The 25,857-nt window shown below is 38.4% G+C and overlaps 1 protein-coding gene across 2 annotated transcripts in view; it reads right to left on the bottom strand.

Moving 5' to 3' along the window:
- Nucleotides 1–229: 229 nt before the first annotated feature.
- The window catches only part of LOC139728939 (histamine H2 receptor-like), a 174,514-nt gene continuing 148,886 nt past the window's right edge, over nucleotides 230–25,857 (bottom strand). The window contains exons 1-2 of one of the 2 annotated variants that reach the window (XM_071639870.1): nucleotides 16,474–16,525; nucleotides 230–1,702 (exon numbers count right to left, since the gene is read on the bottom strand). In XM_071639870.1, coding sequence (XP_071495971.1) covers nucleotides 370–1,686 — 1,317 coding nt within the window. In that variant the 5' untranslated portion in view covers nucleotides 1,687–1,702; nucleotides 16,474–16,525 and the 3' untranslated portion in view covers nucleotides 230–369. Of the gene's footprint in view, nucleotides 1,703–16,473; nucleotides 16,526–25,857 lie in introns of those variants that run through there. The other variant, XM_071639877.1, reaches the window with a different exon arrangement.

The following is a 25,857-nucleotide window of genomic DNA, read 5'->3' on the forward strand; positions in this document are numbered from 1 at the left end:
CACCTGCTGTTTTCACATTGTATGCCCCTCAAATATATTCGAACCGCATAGGGATTGGTTTTGCATAACAATATTGTCGTACAGTGTGCGTAAGCAAGAGTAGCCAAAAAAAAAAACAAAAAAACGGAGATAGTTCTCGTCAATATATTGCATAATATACTATCATCATTGGGCATAGTCCCACTTCAAATATTTCACACGCACGTCAGTCCGGCGTCGTTACCTCTTTTCACATTTCACTCGTAGGTTATCATTGTTCCCATTTAGTGCCTTTGTAAATCGGTCCTCTTTTTAAAACCCGCGTGCATTATGGCTTTTTGAAATGAAGCCGAGTATTTTTCTGTCTCACACCGGGGTACCCTCCTCCTGTCACGTGGCCTGAGGCCGCGCGTTACTCCCGCTGCTGGAAGACCGGAACAGCTTCATGTAGATGCCGTTCTTCTTAAGGGGCAGCTGCAGACTATGCTTATTGGAGTTGGAGTTAGAGTTGGGACTAGAGGCACTGTAGCGGATGGCGCCGTTTTTCGACCCGGCGCGGGTGCGGTCGGACCGGGTAGTGGAGTACTGGGTGGTATAGTAGCGCGAATCCAAACTATCGTCTGGTGGTGGTTGCCATTGCATGCAAGACAGGAGCCGCTTGAACGCCAGCCGAAACTCGCGATTCATGCACGCGTACACGACCGGGTTGACGGTACTGTTGAGGTATCCGAGCCACAAGAAAACATCGTATAAAGTGTCACTGATCACCCACTTACAGAGGGGCTGGAAGGTAAACATTGTGAAGTAAGGGACCCAGCAGACGATAAAACATCCCATGACGATCGCTATAATCTTCAGCGCGCGGTGCTCGTCAACTGATCGTCGTCGGTTGGCGCGCTCCTCAGGATCTTCGTTACTCCCCACCATCAGCTTCTTGATCGCACGCGCTTGTCGATTTGCGATCCGTACGAGACGAATATAGACCAGCGTCATGACGATGAGAGGGATGAAAAATAAGACGATACCATCAAACAGTGCATACGTCACGTTGGACGAGAGGGAACATTCGTCAAGTTTGGCGTAGTTTTGCACCTTGTTATCGCCCGTGTTCCAACCGAGGTGCAGCGGGAGAAAGGAGATTAGGAGCGAAATGGTCCAGACAATTCCCAGGGCAATGAAGGCCTTCTGCCGGTTCATTTTCCGCTGGTAGGCGTACGGCCGGGTGATGGCCATGTAACGATCTAGACTGATCACCAGGAGATGTAAAATGGAAGACGTACAGAACATGACGTCACATGAAATGTAGATGTTACAGAACACGGGTCCAAAAAACCACTGCCTCCGTATTGTCAACACTGCGCTAAATGGGAGCACGGTTATTCCAAGAAGTAAATCCGCAATGGCGAGGGAGACGAGGAAAATGTACGTAGCCGTCCGTAGCCGTCGACACACGAGGGGAGACAGACAGACGAGAACGTTACCCACCAACGTCGTCAGTATGATTATGCTGAAGCATGTCGCCAGGCTGATGGTTGACACCAAGCTCCGGTGGAAGGCCGTCGAGTTCGACGACGACTCGTTCATCGAGCTGTCCTCCAGATACACCGGCGTGGCGTACGTGACGGCGTACCTGTTGGCGGCGATGGTCCCCGCTACTGGTTCGCCCATTCTGACTATCACTGGCTGGTGCGGGTCGTTATCGTTCATAAAGGACGCTGGTTAGCTGTAGGAACAGTAAAGAAATGTGCAAAGACATCGTGTCAAGCATGTTTTCCAAACATGATATTCAAACACTCCCATGAAAGTAAAACGAGGCAAGATAAACGCAACAATCGCACTCACACACTCTTATTATATCTCAGAGAGCAGACGCCTAGTGTCAGTCCCAGACGGCGTGTTAACTTGTTCTGGCACTGACACGTTCGAGTGTAAGCACATAAGTAGTTCAAAAACTATGCGTGCACGCAAAATCTATTTCCAGCACAGGGACAGCCCTTTTAGGAACTCATGTACACACGGACATCCACACGCATAATAATATTCACACAATACACACGCGCACAGAGCGCACTATACGTGCACTTTTAGTGCACTTTTTTTTTCTACAACGTGCAAACTTCTGTGCTTTCTCTTTCCCCCTCTCCTCCCTCTTCCGTTGTTGTCCCACATGGCCTGCGTATTGAAGACACGAACTCGTCCTAAAGAACTGAGGAGAGAAGGTATAAATGTTTTTCCGTCTCCAGCCGCACTTCCATGCAAACCCGAATGTGTGAGTTGTCATCACAATGTTCAACTCATGGCAAACTTTGACATGAAATATCACTCTATGCGTTAAGTGTGCAGTGTGTGTGTTTTTTGTGTATTTTTTGAATACACCGTATATATTTGTGTGTACGTGCATGTGCGTTGTATCTGTGAGTGACCTCACACAGTCCCGCCTGACTGTATGGGAAGTGGAAAGAGGAAGCGTCGTGATTCTACGCCAAGATTACGGGTGTCCAAATTTCCAGCAGTACCTGCCCCTATCTATACTCGGGTTACAGCTAAACGAGTTGAACTTGTTTTCATACCGCTCAATTTTTGATTTGCTTGATCTATTCATCCTCAGAATTTTTAACGCTTAGAGTTGGTGGTAGTTGTGGTAGTACGTGGTAGCAGCAGCAGATGAGTGGGAATAGGAGAAGAGAAAGAGGAGGAAGAAGAACACCATGATGAAACAAAAATGAAAGAGAAGAAAAGAGGGAAAAGAAGGAGAGTTGCAATCATTCTAAAAAGGTACCGTAAATAGAAAACATTGTAGATGAAAACGTAAAAGATGCGTAGTTAAAAAAAAGAAGATAATAATTATCATAAAACTTATTGTAGTTTTCCTGATGGTGATAACGGTGCTCGCCAAAACAAAAAATAAAAAGGAAGGAGAAACGATGTTAAGTTAGAAAAAGACAAGAAGAGAATTAAGAGATGAAATAGAAGTGTGCAGATGAGAAGAGCGAAAAAGCGATAAAAGTGAAGAAACAATTTGTGTATGTCTCATTGGCACAGGAACATCAAACTTGGCCGGAGAGTTATCAACACTAAATCAACAAGGGAAGCAATCAAAACCTGGATCAGAGATTCCTTGAGGTAGGCCTACCTATAGTGGGCTGAATGAAGGCTGCCTTTTACTACATATCATATTTTTAAAAAATGGAAACAAACAAACAAAAACAGAAATCACTCACATACAACTAGTTTGGTTTATTTAAGCTACTGTAATACATTTAAAAACATCACTTTTCTCGATTTGGAGAGTGGAATGTTTCGTTATATATCACTGATGCATTACAGTATGTCTCATCAATATTGTTGAACACACTGTTTCTGTCACAATGTGCTTCATGCATTTTTTTTTTGTTGTAAAATATATGTTGCTATTTGTCGAAAAGTGAACACAAATTTGAACTGAATTGAATTACTTTGAAATGTATTGAAAGTACAACAATGAAAATCATCAGACACATACTCAGCAAAAAGTTTGCTTTTAGCCGTGTTTCTCAGGCAAACGTTGGATATTTTATGGGAGAACTGAGCGTTGCACTAAATCATTCTAGCCTGTAACACAAGTGACATGTCCTTAGTTCACAGTTGAGGTTTGTACATTGACATGGTAAGCAAACTTTCCTTATCAACTGAATCTGGTCTGCCCAGACGAATATTAATTTTCTTCGACTCGTTTGTGTACCTTTAATCAATAATGCTATTCACTTCAAGAACCTGAACACTATATTTAGCTTCACTATTGATTATCGCACAGATGGCATGGTGAGATATTTCTTTTTCTAAAAAAAAAAATTACAAAAAAGTACCCTTCGCTTGATGCCGTAATAGTTTGTGTGTACCCATGCTACGCCAATATATGATACATGCACAATGCACCGTCGCTGTAGAGTTCACCTAATTTGAACTTTTTTCATATAGTGTAAGTCCCATTGTTATCGATGCATGTGGGATATTGATTAGCTCTTGGGGAGTCTGCCCATTCACTCAGTCAAATATAATGTATTATGTACTATGAATAGAATTTCCACGATCTAAATTTTTTAAATCATCTCTTGATGCTATCTGTTTGGGAGAAGCTACAGTGGCTATTCATCATAATTCCCTTTGTGCAGGGTAATTGTTCGGCAGACTTGAAATAAACCTAGAACGAAAGTCCCCCGGGGATACAGGAGCGGGTGCTGCATGGGGTTGGGAGCAGTGTGGACCGTCGCAACAACGACATCATCAGCAGATTAAAAAAAAAAAAAATGAAGTTGCGTTCGCGACTAGTTCTGTGGCGTGTAGAATAAAGATCACTCTAAACAATAACAATACGTTGCATGAGTGTAAATAACTTATCAAAGGGAGGACGGTGAACATGAATTCAAATCATGCATATCGTCACGTTTGCTTCCATACAAATGAATGATGCGCTCTGCAAATCCAGCATGATAGTTTTTTCTTTTCTTTTTTCGGTGCCCACATTCCACAGGGACTATTACGCTGGCGCCTAAATCAACGCCAAACGTTTTACCTCGCTGGAAATGAACATGGCGTCAGAGCGCTAGCTGTGATTTTTGTAGCTTTATTTGTTTAATGTCCTATTTGCACTGTCAGTGAGGTCACGAGATGGTTGTGACGATTCTAAATATGGAAGCCAAAGGCCTCGATAGACAAAAGAGAAGGGGGGGGGGGGAGATAAAAGCTCGGCATTGGTGGTTTTGCCTGACTTCATCTGATTTTGCTCTTTGCGAACTCAACCGTCTGAATCGGATTCACATCTGTAATCGTGTCATGCGTATGGTCTTCCGCTCAACACCCCCTCACATCATCAATAAAAAAGAAACAAACAACAGAATTGGCATGACAGTGATAAATACGGCTAAAAGTATGTGCCTATTAAATAGTATAAACAACATGGTATCTATCATCTTACGAAAACTCAAATTTCAACTTCAATTGCATTGTTTTTAAATTTTTGTTTAAAAAAATAAAGTAGAATAAAAAATACAAGTTAAACGATATTCAAAGATTAAAAAATACACAGTAGGTGAAACATTCACATGAATGTACGAAACTATCCCGATGAGATATTAACGTATTGATCACTTTACAATAGTTATGGTGACTGCAAATTTGGCGAACTATAATGGAAGAAATAGGATGGGGCCTACATAAATATAAGCATACTTGTTAAATCGCAGACTCTAATACAAAATCGATTGTAGGGAAATATGGAATACGTATGATTATTCAGACGAAATTATGAAATGAAAAAAAAAAACAAAAAAAAACCCAAATGTTTGACAAGTTACTCTGGGAATATGGGAAGCCACATGAGGCACATTGAATTAAACGTCAACTGAGGGTATGGTAATTCATACAGGCTTGGGTGCAGTTTTCTTGATTGTGTCAGGGTGGCACTAATGCATATACCTTGGATAGAATATTGAATAATTAGAAGTAAGGGAATTTATCGGAGACAAACATGAAACGTGAGAAGAATATAGCGAAGGAGCCGTAAGCCTGCAGAGGCCCACAGAACCAGCCTGCGAGACCGATTAGTATTCATGAACACACGCTCACGTACGGAGTTTCAAAGTGTAAAAACACCCCGATACTGTATATAAACGGAAAAAAATGATGATGATGATGATGATGATAGTGATGATGATGAAAATAATAATAACGATAATAATAATAATAATAATAATAATAATAGTAAGAATAATAATAATAATAATAATAATAATAATAAGAAGAAGAACAATAATAATAACAATAACAATAATAATCATAATGATAATAATGATAATAACAATAATCAGAATAGTAATAATAATAACAATAATAATACTAATAATAATAATAATAATTGCTTATGCTCAAATACACACACGTTCACACACAACATGTACATGACCATTATTAACACACACATACATACATACACCAAACAAGATTTAAGCAGTGATGTGCACATGAACCCACTCTTGTTTTTTTTTCTGAGTTTAAAAACGGTTTCAATTTTAAAAAAAGTAAAATAGTGTGTTGTCAATAATCACTACGTCACACACCATGTCTGTGTGAGCTGCAATACAAGTAGCATGTAAGTTTGTTATTTATAAATGCTTTCAATTTAGTTTGAATGACTTTGATAAAGTACTGATGGTAGAAATATGTGACCGTGCATCACAAAACCAACAAGAAGTCACACGACCTAGTTTACGTGAGGACGCAAAATAGGTGAAATAGGTCAACGTAGTCAATTTGAAGGGGTTTTTTTTCCTGAAAGAGCAATATATTCATCTGTGTGATTCTAAAGTTTGAAATTATAAAACAAATGGGAAGTTGTCTATTTTTTCGTTTTTTTACTTGAACACTTTTATTTCGGTCTGTGTGATCAGGTGTGTCTTTACAGAGGTCGTTTTCATTTTTTAAACACCCTTTATCACTTTTTACTATCAACTCTAATAATTTTTACAGGATAATGATATCGCATATAAAGTTGCATGGTATCAATCATGAATAGAATGCACATGATGATTGTAGAAAAATTCAAATTAATCTGATAATCTCTTCATTTAGTGGATAATCAAGACTTTTTGTAACTTGTCTTTGATTCTTGTCTTATTCATTGCAAAGAGCTCGCCTGGGTGGGATTAAATACTTGCATAAACTCTAAATTCAAAGTCTTTTTTCTCAGTATAACACTTGTCCAGAGGGTGTACTTTCTTTCCATTATTTAGGTTAGAAAAGTCCCTTTGTATTGAGCTATGAAATATTGTCATTTTAAAGCGTAGAATCGAATCTGCACTTTTAGAATCTACCCTCAACTAACCCCCCCCCCCCCAAAAAAAAAAAAAAAAAAAAAACGGTCGATTTTGTGGGTAATCATGTATGCTCTATCACTGTATATCCGATGATACAGTACACTTTCAGCATGCAGTGAAGGAATTTCGGCTTCCGACAGAGTGGTTATCTGTCGAGAAAGTCTCTAAGATGTACTGGATTGGTAGCATGATCGTATGATATCACACTTATCATTTTTTCGTATCTTCATGAAAGTCTGAGGCGCCACACACGCACTGTCAAAGGATATACAGTATGTCTGCTTGTTACTTTGAAAACCTGTGGAATAATAGGCGTCGCCAAGGGCAACGAAAATTCCAGTGCGTGGTATAGCCTCCAGTTATGGAGAGTCATAACAGACGACAAACATTTATTCGTGTTCGGTCTTAACTAATGGACGTCACCTTCCCAAAAGATGTCTTCTCACATGGCAGCCAATCAATCAACACGCACATCTCCATTCAGGTTGGGACTGGCACAATGGATTCCGGGATTATGAATTGGATTAGGGTTTGTTTGTTCTGCCCTAGGGAAGTTTACTTACGAAAGTAAAAGAAAATTTATAAAAAGATAGATATGTTGGTGCAACATAAGGGATAAAACTTTGTATGTGAAAGGATTCGACACGTAGCACGACACCGTCTTGCGCTCCGACGACTCTTTACAATAAGAGAAAAAAAGTGATGGTGATGATGATGATGATGATGGCGATGGTGACGATGTTGATGACAAATAAAATAAAAAAGTGAGGAAATGAGTGCGCAGATGCAGTGTCAATGTACGGGTACACATGTAGATATGTTTGTGTGCGCGCTTGCTTGCGCGTCTGTCGATGTGTCAAGAATTCCGTTACTAAGTAGGCCTACACAAATTAGGGTGATTATAATAAGTTTAGAGAAAAAAAATAGTTGAGGGACCTGTAACTTTAACCAAAACATTTTAAAACAGTTCGACTTGAACATTATCTGCAGCGTCTTCTAATGTCTTCGTTATAGTAATCAAATCTTACGCTGATTATGTTGACAATGAAAATAACAATGATTATGGTATAAAAGTGCCTTCTTCACAAGTTCTCAAACCCTCCATCGTAGTCAATCGAATAATAAAATTCATAATCTTTTACATACACAAGGAAAATTACAATAGCTACAAAGCGTATTTCTAAACATAAGCAGTTAAAGGTGAGATTTACTGAAGACATGAATTTTCGTTCAAGACGTATTTTGTGCTTTGAAGGAGATAAATAGATTTTTTGTCGAGAGGTTTTACCATTATCAACGGAGCAAATGATCGACAACGCGCGGTCACCATAGCGACTTCTGGTCCTAAATACGGCTAGCTGCGATAGCTTTAGCAGACGACCGTGACACTTACACGCGCGAACTAAAATCCTGGAGGTACACAGGCTGTACAATGAGGGTTGGACCACTTTGTGTTTAATTTTATACTCGAAGTGGAAGTAATTGGATAGTGATAACGTGGATGAGTTTGAAACCTTAGAATGGTTTGCATTATTTAGTGTTCGGTGTTAATGTATTCAAATTCTGTTCATGCTTTGTTCAGCATTGTTGCCCCTATATAAAGTTAAAACCACAAAAATTGCCGGAGACTTAACTTGCCCTATAACAATAAGGAACTATCAGGGGAAACTCCTGCCTAGGAAACTTAATAGGAGGGAACAGGGGAATGAAATTCTACGTTGCTACCTACATGACCTAGGCTGTAGAAACATTCATGAATTGTAATATATTGCTGAAACGGTCTATTCAGGGCGGCCAGTCATGAAAATACCAGTGTACGAGAATGTACGTTCACCTATACAAGAATATACTATACAGACGAGTCCAAGCATGAATAATGTGGGTCTCTCAACTTGGGTAACATGTGTCACGTGATCAAACTAAATTCCCCGTTGAGTGCACATTGGTAAACATGTACGGACAAAAGGCATGCTAAATTTATCCCTGTATTGTGCAAAACAAACAGAATATGCGTTACTGGAAACCAAGGAAGCTTTTCCCCCGCATTAAGTACACATAAAAACATAAGCCTACACTGAAATACACAATGAACTGCATTTTATTGATAGTCTCCCGCCACTACTATGCAATGTATTATATCTATCTATATATGTATATATCTCTTTCCTTCTATCCCTCGCCTGCTTTTTTGTGACATTGTAACAAGCAAACTGACATCATTGTTTAACCATTATCACCCTGTCAATCAGAGATTTGAGATCAAACACTTGTTTGCCGGAAATCTACGTTTCGACCAATGCCATTATCTGCACCACATGACACCGTATTGTTCTGTGGCTTAGACAAACGTAGAGAAAAAGGACAAGGACAGCTAAAAAAAGGAAGCAAATTTACACGAGATTTCAATAATGGCCAAGAGAACTTTAAAAAACACAATAAACCACCAATAAATAGATACCCGAAGCAAACGAAGGAAGCGTAAGTTGAAAGGAAACGGATGGAGAAGAGTAATAAAAAGAAACGGATACAATTATGAACACCGACTACCTCAACAAAGGATCCAACGAGATAGTGTTTCTTTCTTGTGTCAAACGCCTAAGCATAGATTTTACATCTTTTTTCATTTCCGCAGTTCACGTGATTAATTTGTTGTTACACCGGAAACACGTGATTGAGTAAGCCGTGTCAAATGGTCGATTTCGAATGTCATTTCGCTACACGAAAACGTTACACGTGATTTTGGAATCAGTGTCAATTCAATGGGAGACATGGATTTATAGCCGATTTAACAAATGAAACATGTACACTTTCCTTTTTTTCGTATTCATTTCATGCCAACATGGGTAAAGAAGCAATACACGCTTTGTCACAGCAACGTATCGTACCACTCTACCGGAAGTTGTCCTAATTATACGTTCGTTTGTATTTTTTTTTCTATTTAAAGGGGATGGCTAGTAACCGATCAGTGGGAATCAGTGGGAATGCTGAGGGATGATTGTTCCAATCCTTGTGGGATTCATTTTAGAGTACATTATATATCTACTGTTGTGTGAAAATTATTTGCTTCATAACGGTCTCATATTCAAGTAATGTGCAGATTAATGCCCCGTCACTGACCAGGGACGCTTACCTGAAAGCATTAAACTGCACATTACTTGAATATGAGACCATTCTGAAGCAAATAATTTTCGCACAAGAATAGATGTATAATGTACTCTTAAATGAATCCCACAAGGATTGGAACAATCATCCCTCAGCATTCCCACTGATTCCCACTGATCAGTTACTAGCCATCCCCTTTAAATCGGTTTTATCTATTGCAAGAAGTGTTTCTCGTTTCATCCTTTCATTCATTCACATGATCAGTCAAAGCTATTGTTGTTTTCTTTTCGCATTTTACGTAGAATAGAATGTTGACCATTACATATTGCACACACACTGTAAAACATGCAACAATAACATCATATTATACAAGATATTGAAAACAAGTGCTTACGTGCGAATCAAGAGTTCTATACAATAAACGATGAATTGATATTGTTCAACATTAGTGGTAACTCAATTAAGGAATTCTTTAAAATTTCCTGATTGTACTTCATGATGCATGATGTTTGATATGTGCATGAAACAGTGTCTTTTATACCAAGAGGCAGGGAATTACGCAGTCACAAATATCCCTGCTATGCTCAACTAAATAACTCCTTTACTGAAGGATTTCTTCTAACATCTTTACTGCCAATGGGAAATGCTAAGCTTATCAAATTCGTTCTCTCAAAGATTCTAATTTCTTCAAAGCATTTAGCATTAACATTTTATTCTTAAATTCATTTCTAGCTTCATTTCACGCAACATCAGATACGCTGTAAACATGTTTTTACCGTGAAGCTTTTCTATTTCTAATCCCGGAAACATTGCTAATCAGGCCCTTTAAGGTCCCCTTCGTTTAATCCCATGACTATTCTTATGGTGTCGACTCAACAATGTTAAGACGATTTTGGAGCATTCAACAATGCATTGCGGTTATACCTCTCTAACCTCGCTCTGTCCAAATCTACTCAAAGTTGATATACTTCGTTTGGTAGCACGCATGGCTGCGCGCTCGCGTCTCTAAATTGCTCTATGAGGGTCTACTTCCATCCTTGGACTGGACATACATGACATGCGAACAATCATACGCCTCATCAAACTGAAATCTTACGTAAGATATCACAGGGGCAACCTCACATTGCTCGCCTCCTTCAAACGGTATACTATAGACTGGCATCATATCTGCGCTCAAGGATTTTCTTCCCCCCTCGGAATAGTAGTTCTTAAGACTACAAAGTTTAGAAAAGCAGAAAGAAAAGAAATGAGGGTATACTGGACACCCCCTCCATCTTCTATTTCACTCACTTTCGAATAAACTCCTTTTTATTCTGTTAAACATCCCCTTTTTTTAAAGTGATGGAATAGCCCAGATGCGATAACATACATGGATGAGGGTTATACTTGGGAACACTAGGAGCACTCTTGGCAGACGACCACGTTTTACATATTTTCAGGAGGAAAAAAAATGTCTTTTTCAAGAGTTCCCCTAATTCCATTATGTCATCCAAAGATGTTTTACAACAAGGCGGGAATAATACCTTTGTTGTGTGTGAAACTGGTGAGTACTAAGGTAAAGAGTGAATGTGTGGAATACATTAATCAGTATAGAATTAGGACAATCGGAGTTGAGAAAGCAGATACTTGATTTATCAGTAAAGAAAAAAAATCTTGCCTAAGGAGATAACTGGTTTTGTTTCTGGGTCCCAAGCGGACAACGTATGACTGTATAATATACTGTCAAGTTTTTATCTCATCTTTCTCCTCCCCCCCCCCCCCGTCTCTCTGGCTATCTATCTATCTATCTATCTATCTATCTATCTATCTATCTATCAATCAATCAATCTATCTATCTATCTATCTATCTATCAATCTATCTATCTATCTATCTATCTATCAATCTATCAATCTATCAATCTATCTTTCTATCTATCTATCTATCTACCTATCATCTATCTATCTATCTATCAATCTATCTATCTATCTATCTATCAATCTACCTAGCATCTATCTATCTGTCTATCTATCTATCTATCTATCTATCTATTTATCTATCTATCTACCTAGCATCTATCTATCTATCTGTCTATCTATCTATCTATCTATCTATCTATTTATCTATCTATCTATCTATCTATCTATATGTCTCTTTATCGCTTTATCATATTAATATACCAACATATCAATAATATGTACTTATACACATATCACATATCAAAAACATACTTTGATTTTGTTTCCCTTCTTTTTGTTTTTGTTTTTATTCTCGCTCCCTATTCCGAATGGAGTGGTATAGCATTACAGACGATTATGATAAATGCGGTGCAGTCTATACAGACTGCCTTTTCGTTTCAGTTCATTAACGGAGAATCGCAAAGCATCGAGGATGAAGCCAGCTAGCAAAGGTTGCCCAAATTCCTCGCAATGAAAAGAGAAAAGACGACATTCCTCTCCCTTCGTTTTCCTTCACGGCCTCTTTAAACCGCAGCTAAGTGCAGGAATGTCACGTGATAGATGTAGCTCACACCTACGCGCTGTGGACGCGCTTTGAGCCAAAGTCACGTGTTTAAACTCACGTGTCGACCTTGGTAACATGTTGTTGACATTCCATTTCAACGCTCTGTGCACTATACCTATTTTTAGCAGGTCAATATAACAAAATATTCTTGGATTGCTATGCCAATGTCAACACTTGGTAAACAGGTACAAAGTGGTACATCAGATTTTAGCCAAACTACGCTGTCTATTACTACTTGCACATTTTGCTCGCTGAATGTGAAAGTATGCACAACCTCACGTCTCATTCAAAGTCTAGACAATAATACAAACGACTTCCAATTTACAGATTTAGAGTTCCTCTTTTATAGCATGACTCATGCTTCATCATGTAATTCATGTTTTATCACGATTCGGATTTGTGGATAATTCTCTCGACTTTTTTCATAATTCATTTTATGAGTGTCCTTGGGTTCACAACTGGCTGATATGACAATCCATGATAGAAATACATTTTTTCATTGAGGAATCAAAAAATAATGTGAATGGATAACATTTTTGTATCAGTCATCAAGGCGTGTTACCTATTCTACAGAAAAAACGACTACACGCAGTGATGACAACGCAATACACTATAATTATTAACGACATGCTTTCATATCATTAGCTATGCACTGCTCCAACTGAATTGTAAGAGGCCAGACACGATTTTCATAGCATTCATGCTATTTTCTGTACCCAATTATCCTTGCTTTTTCCAATGACTGCATACTTGTAAACATTTTCATTGATTATTATTGCGTCGGATAAATCATTCATTTATGCATTCATTAAACTGTACAAATTTTGCATAACATAATATTGGTAAACTTGTGTTGTTGTTTTCGAATAATCCATGTCCTAATAGTTCTGCTTTTCAGTGGATCACTCTTTTCCATCGCCATGTTCATTAGTTTTTTTTTTAGAATTGCAAAGTGTGCCCGCCTTTCATTTTCTGTACATTATCAGCCGTATATTCCTGTAATTATACACATGATATCTCCTTTGTTTAACAGTTGAATGATAAAGGTAGATGTATCACCGTGTATATTATCTGTTTCTTTCATTGATGGAAATAAAATATGATTGAAACTGAAGATGAACTGAAAAGCAAAACTGACCCGGTTGTGCGAATGTGTCTATTTCAGGTTGAGTTCATGTCGCGTTCGGTTTTGGCGCTATAAGTTTTGTCAGAACCTGATAACCACTTCAGCTGCTGTGGACCCTTTTTATACAGGCGCCTACAAAACACGTCCAGATTAAAGACATAATTTACCATTTGCAGATGAAACAAAACCCACCATTAGTGCTTTGATATAGTTCTAAAATGTGAGTTCGGGATAGAAACAACCACTGTAAAAATTTGAATCCATTTGTTATCGATGTCAAGTATATAGAAATATTGAAATACTCAAAATGTGAATAGTGATGATAAAAACAGTTATAATAAATATGTTTCCACAGTAAACCATCTACAGTTATGGCTAAATGAGAAAATACTGATATCTCCTTATATTTTAGGCTTTATTGTGAAAGTTTTATATGGTAGGGTGTTTTTGTGATACAACAGACCTGCACACATGCCTCAAATATGATATCTTCCACATTTTTAAAATTACTGCTCCCAAAGGTAAACCGGCCCTTTAAGTAAACGTCTCGAAATATTATCTGCTATGTCCCTTACCATATCAGTTAAGGACAAAGAATTTTCAAAGCTCGATGTTCAGTCATTCTGGCTTGTATAATCAAAGTTACCAGGTTTTCTCCACCAAGAAATATTGCTAACGTTTATGTACACGCAAAGCGCTTGGCGCGAACGCCTCTCGCACACACAAACATTTCCAGCTCCTACCTTCGGGCTACCCCCGATACGCAGACAGTTATAATCGGGATTCCGTACGTTCAATAATGATTACGTAATACCTATCATCAAGGTTTGCTTTATCAAATGCTTAGCGAGCTCATGTAAATAATGTTCGGAGAAGTGTCATTGCCTTTTCAAGGAACATGGTGTTTACAAATATAAACCCGTATTATAAGGTCCCATGGAACATTTTCAGAACAGTGGGTTGACTTAAGCACGGAGAGTGTGCACGGCCTGTGCTACTGTGACGGCGTGGTATGTGATATAATGATGCGGCTTGGAAGGGAATATTAAACATTGCGTACTATTGAAATGTGGATTTTTCACACGGTCTAGTTACGTGGTGTGAAGCGTATGTATATTACTACAAACTTTGTTCACACTATGACGAAGCCTAGATACAATATCAACCGATGGCTTTATGCCAAATGAAACATTTCACATCTTTGACGGAAATTGTATTCTAGTTGTATAGTTCTGTAACCTTGCAAGTTTGGCAAACGCGACAGTTTCCAATGAGTATAAGATATTCAACACCGTTACTTCGTATATTACGACTCATATTTCTCTCACAAACGTCGTGATATTTTTTTCTCGTTTTATTTTATGTGTGTTTTTTTTTTTTGTGTGTGTGACAGTAGTATGTGACACTAATGTCGCAAGGATCTAATTTAACCTACGCTGACTGGCGACGAAAAGGGGATCATCCTTTTAAAGTCCTTGGGTACATTTCCGCCCTTTTAAAATTCACTTGACAGCGCTATATGCGTATTACATTCGACATATACAATTCGTTTGTGTGTGCGTGTGTGGGGGAGGGGGATGCGTGCGCGTGTCTATGTAGGCCCTATGTGTGTGTATTGTGATAACTTCCTTTAATAGATGGGTGTCACAATTACGACGTCATAGTAGCCATTTCAACTATTTTGTTCAACATCCTGTGTGCGTTTATATCACACACGCGATTGGGAGAATTTTGTCAAGTAGTTATACAGACAAACGAAAACAAAACTCTTTTAGAAGACAATAATTGTTTTTAATCACTTTCAATTATTGCTCTTTACATACATACATACATACATACATACAATTTCTATAGCGTCATTCTCCACTTTGATTAAATGCTCAAGGCGCTTTGAATGGTTAAACCTTTGTTATATTTTTTCTTTAGCGTTAGGTATAGAAATCAAGCAATGGTAATTACGGGATAGAATATATTGATTTAAAAACTATTAAAAAAAGGAGACGAATAATTATAAAACAATGAAAACGATCATACACTGTGTCAACAAAGCTAGATCTCACAACGTGCGTGCTTGCTGATAGTTTGTGGTTGGGGTACAATCGAAACTAGTTATCCAATTTCCCTGATGAGACAACAATTGCCAATCCAGATTTTCTTTGCTTGTGAATATGTCGTTTCGAAACTATCGATATCGGTGATGCAGGCATAGATAGAAACAATAGGAAAGTTTATGGGCCAGTGTGTTCTTGAGAGGGATACAAAACCTTGTTTTTTTAAAGAGGAGCGAGGGTATTTATTTTATTTACGAGCTTTCATACGAGTGTCATATGTATTGAGCTTTCATCTTTGGTGAGAATAGAAAACTGATTACGCAGCGAATATATAAAGTAAAATGATCTCTCCCATTTGCTCTGACAATGTGTGATCATTAAAACAGAAGAGGGAGACATGTGAAATAAATTCACCTCCTTAACATATAGTGAAAAATGAATCTTTATGCACTGCCATCAATCCGTTCCCTATATCCTTTGAGAGCTAGCTGGATATCGTTGTAAAGCTCTCGCAGCCTGGTAATTCCAACGGACTTTGATTTTTCGTGCATGAAAACCTCGAGAAGCAAGGTACATTATTTATTTGATATTGATCCCGTATGATTAATTGCAAATCATCCGGGGCATTTGCAAGTATTTTTTTTCTGATATGAATAATATAATGATGCTTCAAAAATAGGGATGGACTCATCATTACACGTAATCACGCAGTCATGCAAACAAATCATGCTAAAATCGTGATATCCCACACAGCAAAAGTAACAACATCTCACTGAACAACTAACATGTCAATAGTAATAATTACTCTAGATTTTAGCGTCTCATATTCAGACGATATATAAGACACGAGGTTTCTTTTCCTACCTGGTTTTCGCCATCTCCTCTCGTCCCATGTATCATCCTTACAATGCGCACATTGGACACATGAATGTAGACGATTCAATACATAGCGCGCTGAAGCCAGCAGAGTAGAGACGCTCTCAACAGTAAATGAAAAACCACAGAACTTGTCCATTCACAAGAGAAGTTCTAGAAATGTTCCTTTCCAGAACATAACAATGATTCTCTCCTAATGGTCTGAGAGCTCATGTGATATCTCGCTGCATACTAGATGAAGTGAGAAATAAAAGTTTTCGTGATCCGGTGATACATAGCACTAAAGTGCATGACAGGGTAAACCGTGTAGTGCATGTGTACAAAAGGTTACTGTCTGAGCGAAGTATCGACTAACGATTTTTAACACGTCCTCACACACAGTAAGTGCCAATAGCCTCACCTCCAGCGCACTAGGTCAGTTTTAATTAATAATCAATACAGTGCATTGTACTCTCAGTCTTGTATGTTTTCGGTGTCACGTTCCGTTTGAATGTACGGTAGGAGACGTGTGTATTGTTGTAACCGAGTGTATTGTTGTAACCGAGTGTATTGTTGCAACACTGTGTATAATGTCTCCTCCAGTTTTCGCTCAAAAACGCTGCTGAATATTTCATGAGATTTGATGTGCTTTTTTAGGTTGTTAAATAAATCAATGATATCTTTTCTATCAATATATAACGTGGGTAATGGACGAACAGGCTTGTCTTCACGCATGGATTGCTCAGCCATAACGACGTTGCATGTTGAGGGACTTCTGTCCGTTTGTTAATCTGAGTGTTTGCTGCAACTAACAATACGTCTTTTGTGTGGAATCCTTACATAATTTAAATTTAATCAAATAGAGTTGAACACCGGATCAATCGTAAGGACAGCGCAACTCACCATTTCGTTGGGAACAGTCTCTCGCTGGCGTAGTTACGAAATGCAAACTCCTGCTGGATTTATTATGAATTTTCATGTCATGTATGTTTTGTTTTGTTTTGTTTTGTTTTGTTTTGTTCTTTTTGCGCGCGCGCGTTTAATGGATTCTTTTCAAAATTGTTCTGATTTTCCTCATCCCGTGTATGGCTACCAAACCATTGGGATTGCCAAAGAAATATGCCAGTCAGCTTTCTCTATTCCCCTGGCTTCTAGCGGGCAGGTCATCTTCGGACTAAAAAAACAAAAAAAAAACAAAAAAAAAAACCGAATACGAGACAAAAAGCTTCAATATCATGTGTTTGAAAAAAAAAGTCCGTTACTGTAGTCTCGGATGGACACAATGCTGATACATTTTGATGAGCAGTTCATCCATATTATCATTTATCGTATTCATTTCATTGAGTTTGAAATAAACTTATTCTGTTTATCGATACTTATACTATATATACTTATCGTTGCGTCATTAAACTTTCCTGTCATTTTCCCTATTTCTTTTCCCCGAGATAATACATGTTAATTGTCATGGAAGCAGCGTGTAGGAGTCAAGACATTCTGTTTCATTGACGAGACCTGTTGGTATAGCTCCTTTAAGGAAAGTATTTTAATAAGAAAGGTATGATTTATAGAAATGATGTGCAATGATGACGAACAAAATAAATGATTTCAGAGCTTCAAAACAGATTTCAGGTCGATCAGGAGAGGCATTCACGATCACAAATTATGTTTAAAGGACAGAAATGATTGTTTAAAAAAACATGGAATCGTATGATTATTCACCAGTGGGGAGAGTAAATTTAATGTTATCAATTTGTATCAGTGTGTCGATCCACCTATCTATCTACTATTATACATATCTTTGTAAATGCAATACAATGACTGAAAATCGCCGGGGAAGAAGGGGTGGTCTTTCGAATGAGTTAATGTTCTTATAAAACAATTTGTGAGGCAAAATATACCATGCAGGATATTACGTTCATCGCCCGAATATTCATTGCAAATAATCGGACTAGGAGACCTCGTACATAACGGTCGGGAACCTTGGATATATGGAATATCGTAAAAGGCCAAGTCCAGACAGTTATACTAGTCCGCTGCAGATCACTATGCGACCTTGTGTTGCAAGTTGACACATGACATTATAAAGTCACACAGTGTATCGTTTGCAAGGTGAGTTTTAAACCGTCTGTCACTATGGAGAATTAGCTCCCGCCTTTGGCCGTAAGAAGATAATGATGGTGATTTCGAAGAATGTTGTGTCTATCTCAATGTCGCACGCATGCACAGTTCTAGCGCAGCAGACCTATGGCAGACCGACGCACACTATACTAGCAAGGCAGATTAACCCACTGACTCTTAGATTTTTCCTTAACCTGTACTCAAGTCTTAAAAATGATTGAAAACTCTTGTTTTAACAGAGAAAGAGGAAACACTACTATCTATCAATTATAGACATCATTATCATTCTCTAACATCAAGTTTCGTTCACAGTCATTACTCTTACTCTCTTTTCCGAGGCCCTGTTGCATGAATGTTGAGATGACTCGTTGAATACTAAATTTCGATTGACGGATACTTGACTTGTTTGATTTTTCTCACTTAATGTTTCATAACATCGTTTGTATACAACAGAGCCAGGGTATAAGTAACTTCATCGTGGAACTGTGAAACGTATAATCGTGATAATTTTGATGGTTTTTTTTTTAAAGGAGAAAAAAAAATAATGTGTTTGTTGTAAAGAAATAAGATATGCTAGTTTGAAATATTAAATCGAGTTCATACAAGAAACTGTTGCTCCTACACATTTGATAAGAAAAAAAAACCATATGCAACAATGTTTAGGCCTACTCTTAAAGGTAGGGGATACCTTTTACAGACCTCCCAAAATGCAGCAAAACATTAAATATGAACCTCAGGGGACTTGCTTAGGCCACCACTGGCGTAGCCAGGGGGGGGGGGGGGCGATGGGGGCGGTCGCCCCCCCCCCCCCTAAGATTTGGACCGGGGATTTGGGAGGCGGAAAAAAAAATGCGTGTATACTGTATGCATGCACATGAAGCGGGTCTCCTTTGCAACCTTTCATCAAATAAGATATTTTTTTGAATATTTCACTCAAAGTGTGCACCAGATCGTTGAATTTCAATTCAAAATATGCAAAATCTCTCGTGCTTGGGAGGGGGTATCCCCCTCCCAAACCCTCCCCCTCTGTGCCTCTTTCCCTAGTTTAGTAGGGGACTTTTTAGATTTACAAAAAAAAAATGAATAATTCTGAGTGCACAAGACTTATCACATACCTTCAAAAAACTCAAGGTTCCCGCATGTATAAGGGGAATTTCCCCTCTTAATCGACCCTTTCCTCCCTCAGTCCCCTCCCCCCATCAGTTTTTTTTTTTTCCCCAAATGTTGATTCCATCAAATAGGCCTATGCGTATACGAGATATCTCAATTTCAACCTTAAAAAGGCAAAAGCTCCATCGGAAGGGAAAGGTGGAGATAACACTCGCCCACGCCTTCTCCCTGCATTGCCCTGCTCACCCGCCCCTCCTCCCCCTCCCCCCCTTCCGCCATGCATATAAGTAGACTGTGGCTATACCCAGATCGCTTTATTTCAATTCTAAAAACGCAAAAGCTCCGCGAGCGGGAGGCGGAATTCCCCTTCCCCTAAGCTCTACCTCACTAGACTTTATACACTGACACACAGATGGTGCACATTCGGAATAAGAGCTAAATTCCGTGATTTTAACACTTCGATGAAAAAGTATTGCACCAAAAATTTGCACCAGATCGCTGAATTTCAGGTCTGAAAACGCAAAATCCCCTTCGTGTGGGAGGGGATATGCCCCTATCTACAACCTCGTGTGCATGCTATTTCTGTTTGATTGCTGAACAGACAGCGTTCATGATATTCAGTGTAAGAATTAATACAAGAAGTGTATTTAAATATAGGCAAATTGTTCAATAATAATCTACACTAAAATATACTGCAACCTCAAACAAGTGGGACTGCTTCAACTCGTTAAAACACGCAAAAACATGCATCAAATTGCACCATTTTGCAACATCAATATGCAAAAAGTTCTCACCGTGGGAGGGGGGACACCCCCTCCCACACCCTCCCCCTCCCCCTTCGCTCGCTCCGCTCGCTCGGGTTCAGTCGCTTTCATGATATTCAGTGAAAAGAATTAATACAAGAAGTGTATTTAAATCATACCATATTATAGGCAAATTGTTCAATGATAATCTACATCAAAATATACTGCTGCCTTACACTAATGTTACTGTTTCACGTCGATAAAGCGCGCAAAAACATGCATCAAATTGCACCATTGCAGCATCAAAATGCAAAAAGTTCTCACCGTGGGAGGGGGGACACCCCCTCCCACACCCTCCCCCTCCCCCTTCGCTCGCTCTGCTCGCTCGGGTTCAGTCGCGTTCATGATATTCAGTGAAAAGAATTAATACAAGAAGATTATTCAAATTGATACCATTTTATATGCAAATTGTTCAATAATAATCTACATCAAAATATACTGCTACCTTACACTAATGTTACTGTTTCACGTCGATAAAACGCGCAAAAGCATGCATCAAATTGCATCATTTGCAACATCAAAATGCAAAAAGTTCTCACCGTGGGAGGGGGGACACCCCCTCCCACACCCTCCAATCTCCCTTCGCTCGCTCCGCTTGCTCGGGTTCAGTCGCGTTCATGATATTCAGTGAAAAGAATTGATACAAGAAGTGTATTTAAATCATACCATATTGTAGGCAAATTGTTCAATGATAATCTACATCAAAATATACTGCAACCTTAAACAAGTGGGAGTGTTTCAACTCGTTAAAACACGCAAAAACATGCATCAAGTTGCACCATTTGCAACATCAAAATGCAAAAAGTTCTCACCGTGGGAGGGGGTACACCCCCTCCCACACCCTCCCCCTCCTCCTTCGCTCGCTCCGCTCGCTCGGGTTCAGTCGCGTTCATGATATTCAGTGAAAAGAATTAATACAAGAAGATTATTTTGATGATACCATTTTATAGGCAAATTGTTCAATAATAATCTACATCAAAATATACTGCTACCTTAATGTTACTGTTTCACGTCGATAAAACGCGCAAAAACATGCATGAAATTGCACCATTTGCAACATCAAAATGCAAAAAGTTCTCACCATGGGAGGGGGGACACCCCCTCCCACACCCTCCCCTCCCCCCTCGCTCGCTCCGCTTGCTCGGGTTCAGTCGCGTTCATGATATTCAGTGAAAAGAATTAATACAAGAAGTGTATTTAATAGGCAAATTGTTCAATAATAATCTACATCAAAATAAACTGCTACCTTAAACAAGTGGGACTGTTTCACGTCGATAAAACGCGCAAAAGCATGCATCAAATTGCACCATTTACAACATCAAAATGCAAAAAGTTCTTACCGTGGGAGGGGGGACACCCCCCTCCCACACCCTCCCCCCCCCCCCCCTCGCTCGCTCCGCTCGCTCGGGGCTCGGTCGCTTCGCTCCCTCGCAGACTAACCGCCCCCCCCTAAGATGAAATCCTGGCTACGCCGTTGTAGGCCACTGCTTAGAAATTTGGAAGTCAACAGTTATCTAAAATTTGAATAATGCACAAAACTCAACTACTCAGTAGTTCTGTGTGTCAGCCACACTTAAGCCTTTCTGTTGCAGTCTTCTGTATTTTTTATCTATAAACACAAATCTAAAAGTATAAGAGCTGATGTAATAACATATAGAGAGTGTGGTAAGAATGTATATAGAAATGTTTGTAAGTGTTGATGAACTTTCTTCACAAAATATACATGATGGACACACATGCAGTACATGGGTCTGCAAAGGTAGCCTAGTAATGTACTGGAATTTACGGTGAGCCCCGAAAACAATTCAATTCAAAATCTAACCGTCAAAAAAATGTACTAAATGTTACCTTCCACTTTTAATACTTTATGGGAGTTTCTAAAATGATATTCTCTTCAATATACCACTGTATTTATACAACTCTTCATTTAAGGCGTGCAAATGGGATTCCCTACCTTTAAGGTACACTCAGAAGAGCTAGACGCGTATTTTCTCCATAGGCCTATACCCTGCAATATTTTGCAGTTAAAAGGGAAAAAGCATGACACAATTATTCCAGGGTTGTCCATTTGTGCCCCCCTTATACCTCTCGTAATTTATGCTGGTAGTATAGGTGTTACTTTGCCTTATACGACTTAATGAAGTCAAAGAAATATAGTAATATATAAGAAAAAAAATCTATACATAAGAGCAGGCTCTCAGTGTCTGAAGAGCGACCTTTAGTTATATTCAAGAAAGGGAATAACCAGGGAGGTGAAACGAACACCTCTCTGGAATAACACTCAACGTGCAGGAATGGGAATCAGCAAAGATGGAGAAAATGAGCTTATAGACATTGGATACGAACAGATATCGAAACTATAAAGCAGTACAACATAAGAAAGAGAGGGAGGGAGGAGAAGAAATTATATCATGAATAAATGATGAAATCACTACATGAACATTAAAGTTAATAGCTTTTGCCGGCAAGACGAAATAGACATTGTTATGAAGAAGTGAAGGGGGGGGGGGGGGGGAGGACACAAATCAAACTCGAATGACAACTTTGCCATGAGAGAGCGACCCATTCCGTGGAACGAGTTTGCGCCGCGACGCCAAACATGAACTGCTTGATTAGTGTAATATTCCGTGCTGCCTTAGAAAATATCACGATATGTAAGTCCAAGTGGAGACGTATAAATGAGGGCTGGTTACGAGGAAAATAACTCTACACTGAATATCATGGCAACTTCTTCATTAACTTACAGTGAGTAAATTTGATAGTAACGTGATGAGTGAAGTACTGCCGAGTATTTGAGACCTATCATATTATATCAATTCCTTAGGATGCTCGGATTCTCTTGGTTTTGAAAGCTTGAAAACCGGTGCAGCATATACATCTAGTAAAACGTCTATATATCATTCAAACTGGCATATATAACTCAGCGAATAGCTCTCCCTCCTCCCTGTATAACTTTATGAGACAAGTTATTCTTGCTGAAGAGAATTCATCTATATTTAGGCGTGACTTCGATTGTGTTATTGCATGAATTAATTCAATGCAAGAGCGATGTTTATGACCTCCGCACAATATTCTAAATTCTTGTCTTCCTTCCAATGAAATCAGCATTCTAGATGTATGGTTTGATGAGGGTGAAAGATATTTTGAAGTGAAGGGAATAGAAGGAAAAAGAAACAAAATTTTGTGACATTGTATGATCCAAGCATGTATCGACATATTCAGTTACTGATGTAATATTCAATCCACACCTAGACACCCGAGATATAGAGATATTTTTAAAGGGATAGTACAGTATTGGTGGAGATGAGAATTAGGCTTTAAACTTTTTGCGAGATACCAAGAAAACACTTATGATGATTATAGTACAGAGCATACCATTTTAAGAGGAATTCAAAGTTTATTTGATGAAAATCGGGTTTGGAATGACTGAAACATCCAAAAACAAAGTAAAACAAAGCGATCGTAATAAAGTGTGGGTCCCACACTTTATCAGAATCGCTCTTTTTTGGATATCTCAACCATTTCAAAACCAATTTTCATCAGATAAACGTTGAATTCCTCGTAAAATTACATGCTCTGTCATATCTTATAAGAGGTTTCTCATTATCCCACCAAAAATGTTAGAAACCTGGAATTAGTTCTCAACCAAAACTATACGATCCCTTTAAGTTGAGTCTTTTCCAGATGTCCTTCGTTCTTACTATATGAGATTCATTACTGGTTCGTAAAATTCGTAATATGCTTGATTACTTTATTGTCCACGCAGGAAATTCTTTGTACATTGGATATCACAACAAAATAAACATCAAATACTATATGCAGGCACACCACATATCGCAGAATGCGACTGAAACTAACTCATATTCACATACAATATCATCATTATACACCATAACAACATAATACATTAACCCGACATTTACAACTATGCAAAAACTATCCACATATTTTATATCAGATTTTTTTTTTCCCAATGGATCAACTCAAAAATATATTCATTACCTTTCCTGCATCATCATTATATATCAATCAATATCTCACCTATATGTCCCTCTTTATAATCATAATTTACAATATTATTATTATAACATATATTAACCTCATAACTTTTAACCTTATCTAATTTCACGAAATACCAAAACTTATCCAGCATCTCTTAATAAAACACCGTATTACAATATAATTTCATATAAAATGGTTCATCCCCGTACCAAAAAAAAAAATATATATACCAAACAGCACTATAAATCCATAACTTATCAACTTTCTCCCCTCCCCCCCTAAAAAAAAACTAATCATAATACATATCATATCGATACAAAATCAGATTACACATTTTAGAAGATGTTTCATTCTAAAAGGGCAGTTTTTGATAAATTTTGTTCTCATTTTGTTCAGATTTAATGTACTTAACTAGTTAAATCTTTTTACAATATACGATATGCAGTGAAATGCACAGTTGTAAATTTAAAGAAATGATGACTTCTGTAGCGAAACTACACCAGAACTTTGGGGTCTTTTGATATTTATCTCAGTGTGTTTTTCTGTAAATCTAGAACTGGGTGTACACCACCTGTTTTTAAAGTAATACCTGCAAACAACTTGCAAGGAGTGGTGACGCCTGAAAATATGCCAGCACATTAGTAGTAGGGAAAATTGGAAGCATATAAACATATCTGCCAGTCGGATATTTTTGACGATGACAAAATCCGCAGGTAGCACACGGATATATAGAAAGATATAGAGATATAGATAAAAAAAACTAGACATCGTAAAAGCACCACTATACCGAACGTAGTTTCAGTCAACATTGCCATAAAGTGATACCCCTTTTAATGGGGTCTTTGAATCCGTGTGAATACTCCTTGAAATACTTAATACTCTGTGCACGCTCCATCTCTCAAAAGTTTGTTGAACTTATGTTTTTATTCCGCGTAAAATGAAAAATGAACGTCTGAATAGTCCTCGTGTGAGCGTCTCTTGCGAGGTGTAGAATTATGCGGGTGTTGATCGTATCATATACAACTCCAAACGAGCCTTTCGCCGTCATATCAACGAAAAAAAGCTCTATGGACGGGCAATAACAAAAATCCAAAATGAGAGCAAAGTTGGAACTCAAACAAACGGAAATTCGAATGACAATAACGAGGTCACGAGAAAGTAGGCTATACCATGTCTACATAGGAAGGAAAAACAAAACTCATGTAGAAGAGTTCATTTCATTATGTATCATTCTACAAAACGTAACACGTTCAAGCCGTCATATTCCAGACACAAAATCCCACGTACTCCTCTGGCAAAACTTTGCATAGTAGCTCCATATTTTGCTTTCAGTGCGCCTCAACACGCAGGAACGAAACCT

The sequence above is a fragment of the Diadema antillarum genome, unplaced genomic scaffold (genome assembly GCF_040938485.1).
Source record: "Diadema antillarum isolate AM-2024a unplaced genomic scaffold, OU_Dant_1.0 scf00000020, whole genome shotgun sequence".
Lineage (NCBI taxonomy): Eukaryota > Metazoa > Echinodermata > Echinoidea > Diadematoida > Diadematidae > Diadema > Diadema antillarum.